The sequence below is a fragment of the Takifugu rubripes genome, chromosome 7 (genome assembly GCF_901000725.2).
Source record: "Takifugu rubripes chromosome 7, fTakRub1.2, whole genome shotgun sequence".
Classification (NCBI taxonomy): Eukaryota; Metazoa; Chordata; class Actinopteri; order Tetraodontiformes; family Tetraodontidae; genus Takifugu; species Takifugu rubripes.
In genome coordinates this window covers 14,025,880-14,034,836 of record NC_042291.1, presented here as the reverse complement: position 1 = coordinate 14,034,836, position 8,957 = coordinate 14,025,880, and the positions used below count along the sequence as shown (strand labels likewise).

At 47.7% G+C, this 8,957-nt stretch overlaps 1 protein-coding gene across 5 annotated transcripts; it reads right to left on the bottom strand.

Annotated features, from left to right (window-relative positions):
* Positions 1–40: 40 nt before the first annotated feature.
* On the bottom strand, positions 41–8,800 carry esrp1 (epithelial splicing regulatory protein 1). 5 transcript variants are annotated; one of them, XM_011605651.2, is made up of 16 exons: positions 8,433–8,800; positions 8,021–8,179; positions 7,425–7,541; positions 6,961–7,072; positions 6,479–6,622; positions 6,264–6,318; positions 6,049–6,156; positions 5,837–5,969; positions 5,690–5,732; positions 5,260–5,579; positions 4,531–4,755; positions 4,193–4,445; positions 2,967–3,144; positions 2,475–2,616; positions 1,971–2,057; positions 41–1,202 (listed from the first exon to the last, which is right to left on the bottom strand). In XM_011605651.2, the coding sequence occupies exons 1-16, from the start codon at positions 8,562–8,564 to the stop codon at positions 1,068–1,070; spliced, it is 2,343 nt and encodes a 780-aa protein (XP_011603953.1). In that variant the 5' UTR covers positions 8,565–8,800; the 3' UTR covers positions 41–1,067. The 5 variants fall into 5 exon arrangements, with proteins under 5 accessions (XP_011603953.1, XP_029694289.1, XP_029694288.1 ...); XM_029838429.1 differs by having other exon boundaries at positions 4,205–4,445; positions 6,049–6,159; positions 8,433–8,798; XM_029838428.1 differs by having other exon boundaries at positions 6,049–6,159; positions 8,433–8,797.
* Between the last annotated feature and the right edge of the window lie 157 nt (positions 8,801–8,957).

Sequence of the window (8,957 nt, the reverse complement as noted above, 5' to 3'; positions counted from 1 at the left end):
TTTCATATCACTCCAAAAAAGGCAAACGGAGACGCCGAAATCAAAAACCTGAAGGGCGGCAAATGTTTATTTTCTCTTCAATTTCAGCATTATTACATCAACATGTCCCGAGCAGGAAGCCCCACTGTGGGAAAACAACTCATTAGTGGTGTCCTTCATTATTTCCTTCCATTCTCAGCTTCCATCTACCTCTCCAGGCAAGTTCGCCCCTAAAGCCAAGTGGCAAAGAGCCCCCTTTGCTCCACTGAGTTCTCCCAGCATCAGCGTAGACGGTGGAGCGAGAAGGCGAGGAAAGTCTGACGGACCGACTCAACTCTGCACACTCGGCACAAACGCCGTCATAAAAACCAGCCAGAAATCACATCTGGCTGGTGACATTTACTCAGTAACAGTTTTGATGATTTTTAAAAAAAACAAAAACGGCAAGACATAATTGGCATAACAAAGCACAGCATTGTTGGTGGGGGGGGGGGGGTTACAGCATAAGATGTTACACCTCTGTAAAGCTGGTGCAACAATCAAAGATTATAAGACAGAGTCACAGTGTAACACGGGTGTAATAAACAGAGATACTGCTGTTATAGTCATCAGTAGTCAGTGATTAGCAGTGCGATATTTGGCAACATGTAAACATCTTAAAGATTCACTGCTAACTTCTTCATGCACTAAAGCTTCAGAATCCTCATATATCTATATATGAACAATACAATGAATTAACTGATTAAATTTCTATACGCAGTCATGCATAATACTCATGTTTATCTAATAAAACACTCACATGCACACACACGCTTTGCAGAGGAAAGGACTTTAGCTAGGCTATTACATACAAAATGTAAAAAAAAGAAAACTCATCTACATAAAGTTTTTAAATACAAAATGTACAATATGTGACAAAACTGCTATTTTGTCTGAGGCCACAATGATTTTTGGTACAAAATACATTAATTTCTTTTCTTATACGATATAAATAAAACATCTAAGAGACTAAATTTAAAAATCTAACAAAGCACACGATAAAAAAAGTCTGACATGTATCGCATTGTGACCTAAGCTCTTTTAAGACCCTACAGCAGAGTCAGGTCCAGGTACTGGCCCACTGGCTTGGTCATGAGAGCGGGGAAGGACATGAGCGAAGCGTCCCCTAAGCTTGACTGACCAATCAGGCTGCTGCTCGGGAGAGAAACGGGTTCTACTGGACTCTGGAGGTGGGGCGAGACACATAAACACAAAGAGAGAGAGGGAACGAACGTTAGCTGTCAGTGTCAAACACAGAAGCCTTCCAGTAGCACCAGGCGTCACCCACCACCACCTCCTCCACCTGGGGATCACACCTGTTATTATGAACCCATAAGAACACAACACCAACAGAACAGTCGTACAGCCCCCGCCCCCAGTCAGTGGGCCTCATCCACAGTGTTCTCGCCGTTCGTTAATCCAGAACACTGATGGATCATTTGACGGTTGTTTGCATGTAGCATCAACTGTTACGACTCATGCCAGCAAATTACAGCAGTGTGTTCAAATAGTTGGCACAAAACTAATTTAAACCAAACAATTTTAAAAATGCAGATTTAAAAGGATACAGGCCCACTGGTATGGCCGGTTTTTCAGGGGCGTTAATATATTTAAAGAGACATAGTTTGAGTTGCTTATTCATTTATTTTAACCGCTGGGTTTTCAATGATCAGTTCTTAGGTTGGCTTGAAAACGCCAACGTTCTGGCAAAAATGGAGGAACCGTATTGATTAGAGAGAGAAAACACACGGCAATTATCGTTAGAGTGACAGTTTTACACGGTAGATTACGAGCGCTTGATGGGAAATTCCATCAAGTGTGTTGAATATTTCTGTCGGTCTCATCGGAATTCCTTGTTGACCACCAAGCCACCACAAAACCCGTTTACCCCCCCCGCCCCTTAGAGCGCCTTCCACCAATCCTCACCTGCCTCAGACACCTGAAATACACACCCAGTCTTTGTGAGTAATTAATGTCCCAGTCGGGTCCTGAGCATGCACGGGCCCATGTGCACGCAAGACAACATCCTCGGGGGCATACTGTGGTGCAAGGAAGGGGGCAGTGATGAGACTGGATGGAGGGGGGGGGGGGCGGCTGGCAGACACACAATGGCAAACGCTGACGTTTGCCCATAACCGAAAAAAGATTATTCTAATTCTGAATATATAAAAAAAAAAACTCTCTCCACGCTCTGCTTAAAAATAATTCGCTCCAGTGCAAGTCCCAGCAAGCAGCCGCGTATGTGCGAGAGAACAAGGTGAGTCGACAGGACAAACGAGTTTGATAGCCTCTGGGAAAACACAGTGGATACCTGACAATACACTCCGAAGGAGAGCTTCAATAGAGCCCTCTCACCTTGTAAAAAGGTATGTGAAGGCTGAAGCACGGGGGCTTTCTCACGGAAGGGAGTTGCATTTAAAAAACAGTTGTTCCCTGAGTTGGTTTTCATCTCTTACCGGGTAGCCTTGGACTGCATTTATGAGGTCTTTGACGCCGCTGCTGTTGTAGGTTAGACCTGGCATGCGTACCAACCCCCCTGGAGAGGACATTGAAGAGGGGGAGGGGAAAAAGCCTATGGTGGTAGGTGAGCCAGGTGGGCTGGAGAGAGAGAGACAAGCGAGAAAATGCAGACGGGCCCGTTAATGTGAAGAAAAAAGGCAACACAAACTCATTACTTGACCTGTATCCAGGCAAACAAAGGCCACCTGGTTCACAAGACGCCGGGCGTCTTCCCGAGTGTTTTGCCATGAACAAAGGGACATTCAGAGGTCACGGATGCTTATCAAGCTTTCTCTGACACCACAGGGATCAGTTATTAACTACCCTTGTCTTGGGCTTGCATCTTACCTGAGATAAATCATCACAGATTGTGCCTGACAGACCAAATCCCCCCCAAGTTCTAAACGTTTAAATCCATTCAGAGGCGTTCCCAACACAGCCGTGTATACCTGGGATAGTACGCCGTGTAGTTCATGTATAGCTGGGCTGAGGCGGGGTAGTAGGGGTGTCCTGGTGGCAGAGCGTGGGGGCTCAGCAGCACTTGGCCCATGGGTGGGTAAAGGGCAGCAGCCTCGCACGGCAGGACCGGGGGGGCAGGGCTGAAGGGATAGGAAGATGGAGATATGCCTGGAGTAGGAAGAAAGCAGACAAAAACAGGGACAAGAAACTTACAAGCAGATCAACAGTGACAGGAACAGTGAGGTGACACATCTGGTTCTGAGAGGAGCTCATGCAAATGTCGTGCAAACACTAACCAGGAGTGCTGGGCACCTAAAACATGTACGGCTGGTACATATTAAAGGTGGAAAGACTCTTTTAAAAAAAAAAATAGGGATGGCTTTAAAATGACTGTGAGAGGCTGTCAGCTCTTGCATTAGCAGGACTGAGCTAGGCTCGCTTTGCTTTCTTTAACACGCTAATTGCACGGAGCACCTCTTGTTTGAAGTCGTACCCATTGTTCAGAAATGTTCCTTAGCGTTATATGAGGTAACAATTCCCAGGTCGGTTAATGTTTGGCTTTTTTAAACACAAAAGCTCCCTTCCACGGACGTTCTCTCCCGCCTGATGTCAGTGCTTACTCTATCTGCCTTTGCATTTCAAACACTTATCACACCAGGGGCCGGCTTTTAAAGGGAGTACACCAGTGCGCATTCATAGGTTACACAGAAGAAGCTTCTCTCTACACACCAGAGTTCAGCTTTGCCCACATTTTCCGCAGCCGCACCGATTTGAGAGACGCAGACACCTGAGATGGGTCGTGGATTTTGGCTGAGGCCAAATCCACACCCACTACGACTAAATCGGACAAGACTGGAGAAAAGCGAGCCCCTGTTTCAACACTACGCTCTGAATCAAGAGTCAGGCTTACAATTTTCCAGCCTTTTATGGCCTTAACGAGCTATTAAAAAAGACAATGGTGTCAAATTAAAGATGAGTAACAATCATGCTGCTGAGGAAGATGAACATGAGCTTTTCCAGGACATGCAGATTGGTCATTTGAATACACTAAATTAAAAAGAAGAACCACACACAGCTCTGAATTGTCCTGGTTAGAACAGATGTTCTCTACCTCCCCTCAGACCTAGATTGGAGGAAACCCAGAAACTCTGCCCCCAGGGCAGGAGCCCACCTACCCTGCAGTCCCGAAGCACCCCCAGCTCCCAGCAGCACTTACGTCGCGACTTACATGGCGGTGGGCTGAGCCCTGTCCCACTCCTGCTCCGGGTGTGTGTGTGTGTATGTGTGTGTGCGAGCGAGCCGCCCATCAGCACCAGGCCCATCTCCTCTGCGCTGCAGGGGAACACTTCCACGTAGCGGCTGTTCGACCCACGCTGGCTGAACATGACCTGCTTGTGCAGCCGCTGCGAGGCCTGCAGCGCCCGCTCCAATGAGGTCATCTGGATGAAGCAGTCCCCTGACGGACGGCCCTGGAGACGGAGGCAGACAGGGGTGAGTCCACGGCCTCGTGTCCGACGGCATTGGACATTTGGCCTGACAGGTTTCTGCGCGTACCTGCTGGTTGAGGACCATGTGCACGCCATGTTGCCTAACGTCTTGCGTAAACTCGCCCAGGAAGTTGAGGATGTCTTCGATGCTGGCCGTGTACGGCAGCCCTCTCAGCCTCAGACAGTCCCTCATTCCACCAGGAGGGGGCAGGAGAGAGACTGCGGGCAACACCGACACCAAGGGGGCTGGCGCCACGGGGATCAGGGGGGCTGACGAGTACCGATTCAGCACCTACAAATATACAGAACAAACTTCAAAATCAAATCTAGGTCATTTTTAAAATTTCAGGCATAAAAGCACTGACGCAGATACTTTACCAGGCATCTCTGAAATATGTGACGAGCTAATTAGTTTGCATTTACTGATAGAGGTAATAAAACTCCCTCAGCCGATTTACTTAAGACGATAGGGGAGAGCACAGTATACCTATGTAAACAGGGGCATCAACATCCAGTGAAGATAAGAAAATCTATTGAAGTAACCCAAGTAAGAAACCCAAGAAAGTTGGAGGTTGTTTGTCTCTACCTACATGTCTACCTGTCAAGTGTGCCAAGACAATCCATCCTGCTATTCTGGTCCCCACCCATAAGCCTTACTCCAATAATTCCTACACCTAACCGAGGAGAAAACAAACACACCCACACACTGTTACATCCTGCTGTGCACACAACCCTGATTTAGCCCTAAGAAAACAGTGATGGTGAGAACCAAATCCGGGCCGACACCTGGACGCACCTGTTGGACCTCGGCCGCGGTGCTCTTGAACAGCTCGATGTACCTCCTCCCCAGGATTTCCTTGTGCTTCCTCAGAGCGCACTGAGCGTGTTCCTCGCAGGCAAACAAAACGAAGGCGTCGCCGGTAGGACGTCCGTCCGGATAGCGAACAAACAGGATGCCGTCCTGCCCTCCGCTGATGGGACACGTCTCTTTGAGGCCCTCCCCGGGCGAGAAGAAGCTGAGCACCTGCTCGTGGGTGGCGGTGAAAGGAAGACCTCGCATTCTCACTATGATCTGGTCCTCACGAGACAGGAACATGGCCACCTCATTAGAGGTACCTGATAAAGAGGACAGCAAGTTTAACTTTAATTACGTCTTCCACTATGACGCCTAGCCTGCATGTGCTAAAGTAAACGGCTACGCAGGACACGCGGAGAAGTCCCCTCACCTCCGGCTATCTTCAGAAAGTCTTCTCCTGTCGCTTTGTAAACCTGTGATTAGAATGACACAGAGACGTACGGTCACTGCAGGTGTCACGAAGGAGGAGGAGACACCAAAGCAGCTGTGAGTGTCCAGCTGTGTTCCGACAGGTTACCTCTATGTATCTGTTGCCCATGTGGTGTTTGTGTCTCTGCAGGGCCAGGTCTCGGTGTTCCTCGTTGATGAAACGAACAAGAGCTTCTCCATTCCTCCTCCCCTGAGCATTAAGGCAAAGTGCAACCCCCCCTCTGTACAACACAACAGACAGGTAATTGCAGAGGACGGAGACGGGAGACAGCAGCAAGGACGGTGGTGACGGATAAATACTTGGCGATGTTGAGTCCTCTGAAGAACCGAGCGATGTCCTGGTCAGAGGACTGCCAGGGCAGCCCCCTGGCTCGGATCACCGTGCTGTCGCACACTTTCTCCATCTTACTGCTGCACAAAGGCACACGATTAGCACAGTGTAGGTGGGGGGGGGGGGGGGGCTATGTTTTCCTGGGGCAGAAAATTGAAATTGATTTTAACCAAACTTTACTTACCAAGTGCCGGTTTCAAATTTCTCGCTGACTCTCTCCTGGCTAGAAAATGTGTGGACTGGGAAGAAAAGCAGAAGGAACAAATGAAGTATGAATAATCAATGCAAATTCCCCCACTGTGGGTTAATGAATGATCACGTGTTAAAGTTTACACTTTTGGGAAACTTCGAATGTTACGCTGCTTTGCCACCGGTAGTGAAATCTAAAATTGCTCTCACCAAATGGCTGAGCCAGTAGGGCGAGGACTATTCTGGCCATGACCTGGACCTGCTCCACTGCGACTTCTGAAGGCAACACGGCCGAAGGATCCACTGAGTCTGAGGGATCCCAAATGGCGGACAGCTTAGAGGGGACGCTAAGAACTGGGGAAGGAAACAGTGAAGGAAAACAAGCAAGGAAGTCCCAGAGACAGTTGAACATCTTGTGTTTTTAGGTGTTAAAAAAGTAGGAATAAAAGGAAAAACCAAGAATAAAGTTTGCTTATATTAGCCTAACACACACACAAGCACAGATCCATTACTGCTTAGTAATGTGCTGCTATTATTTCCCAATTTGCATTTCAAAACCTCTCGACCTGCAGCCAACACCCTGCGGCCTGCAACCTGTAATCTACAACAGGTGTTGCACGAGATCGGGCAAAAAGTATAAACCCATTGAAAACATAGTTGACAAATGAACCGAACCGAGAGTGAAAGGATACAGTCTGCCATCGCGTGGACGTTCAAGGCTTTGAGGTCAGATGTGGGAAAGTGCGTCTTAAATTCTTTCCGCAGGTCCATAAAGGTGTAGAAACAGTCCGGGACCAGGATGTTCTGGGAAGAGGAGGAGTTGATTAAGATGTGAATGAGGAGCCCGTCGACAGCTGCCATTTTATGGCCATCACACAGCTACATTATTTGCTCAGAGCAGCTACTCTAATCAGCCTTGCTGTGTGTGTGCGTGCGTGTGTGTGTGTGGTGGAATTATGTGCACAGGTATGGGAAGTCCATGGGTGTGTGTCAGTCTGTCAGGCTGTAGATCAACTTTCACTGCGACTTTTAATGTGAACAGGAGGTGGGCGCTGGTACAACACATCCTTTTGTGTCTGTGTGTGAGGCGCTGAAGGTTCCTGCAGCGCCGAGCTAACATCCGCCCTGACTGCAAGGCGTTCACTCGATCGCTCACCTTGCTGGCGGCCTCAGGGTGAATCACTTGACGGATGTGGAGCTGCCCGTCGGTACACAGACACACCGACGTGCCTGCGCCTGCGCTGTTGACCTCGTTTGTCAGTTGCAGGTGAAACTGTAAAGAGAGTTACCCAACATTTAGTTTTTTTTTTTTTTTAAATTACAAAAAGTCAGTTGTGGGGGGGCGAAAACTGCAAAAAAAATTGTCTCAAAAACAACAAAAGTTCTGTCACGATATTTTATGTGAACTAAAACAAATATTTGAGAATGTGGAGTGGCTCCCAAAGCAAAATTTAGGAACACAAATACAAGCACGAAGTAGTTTATTACATGTGCGGATCAGGATAAGCAGCAACGGAAACTGTAAAAAGTCTGTCCTGATCTGGAAACAATTCTTTCTGTTCCAGTTCAGCCGATACTTTATGTGATTTAATCCTTGTGCGTGTATACGGTTGTCAAATCCATGTGCACATGGTATGGCAATACAAGCAAAATAATACATCTCAAACATGTAAGACAGCAAAAGGGAATTTCAGATAGGAACAGGCACCTTAGGGAAAAAGGTCATTTATAACTTGTTGTTTTTGTTATTACCAGGTTTAACGCCGACTCAAAGCTCGTGGCTGTAAAGACGGAGTCGGCTTTGGATCCCGACTCCCCGTCCACGGCCTCCTCCACCACATCCTTGTCCTCTTTCTCTTCTGTGGACTCTGAGAGGTCAGGCTTTATGATGAGCTCATTCACCTTGCCCAACTGGTTCACAGGTGAAGAAGAAAGGGGGGGGAAGAAACTTGTCAGTCTTGAAACACTGACTTGAAACTTGCAGGATGCAGCCAGAAAAAGGTTGGGTTTCTGTGTTTGAAGTCCAAAACACTACATTCAAATGTCAAATACTCATGTGGCCTCTTCTTTATGTGATTTGTCTACATGTATTTTACACTCCCCGCTTCACACTTAGGTAAATCAGTTGTTATAACCGTGTAATAACTTCAATGGATGGTTTTACCTTTTCGTTATTTAAATCCACCAGCTGCCAAACCAACTGCACAAGTTCCTTCTCGTCACTCCCCAGTAGATCTCCGCTTGCGCCAGATGTGGCGGTGAAAAGCACCACAAGGTAATCTACCTGCGCCGTCATCTGAACACAGACAGCCAAAAACTAACAATACGCAAAGTGAAGCGGGGGAAGTTAAAATCGACCGGTGTCCAGGCACGGGGAGGAGCGGAGCCGTAAAAAGGAATGAACTTTGACACCAGGTCTCAACAGCGAGGTCCGTAAATCCAAGTTTTGTCCCGAGTAAAAAGGTATGTGAAACCTCCCGCAGTCACCATCGCGGAATAATGGCTGAATACTCCCAGTTTTGTACTGCGTCTACCTGTGGCCACGTGACCTACCTGCCCCCTCCGAACCTCCTCCTTCCCGCAGGTAGTAAACACATAAGGACGTGGCAACTGAAGAAACAAGAACATCTGCGGTTGTTTTACTCAATCAATCAAAAAAATAAAAATCCTACGCATGTAGGACTATGTA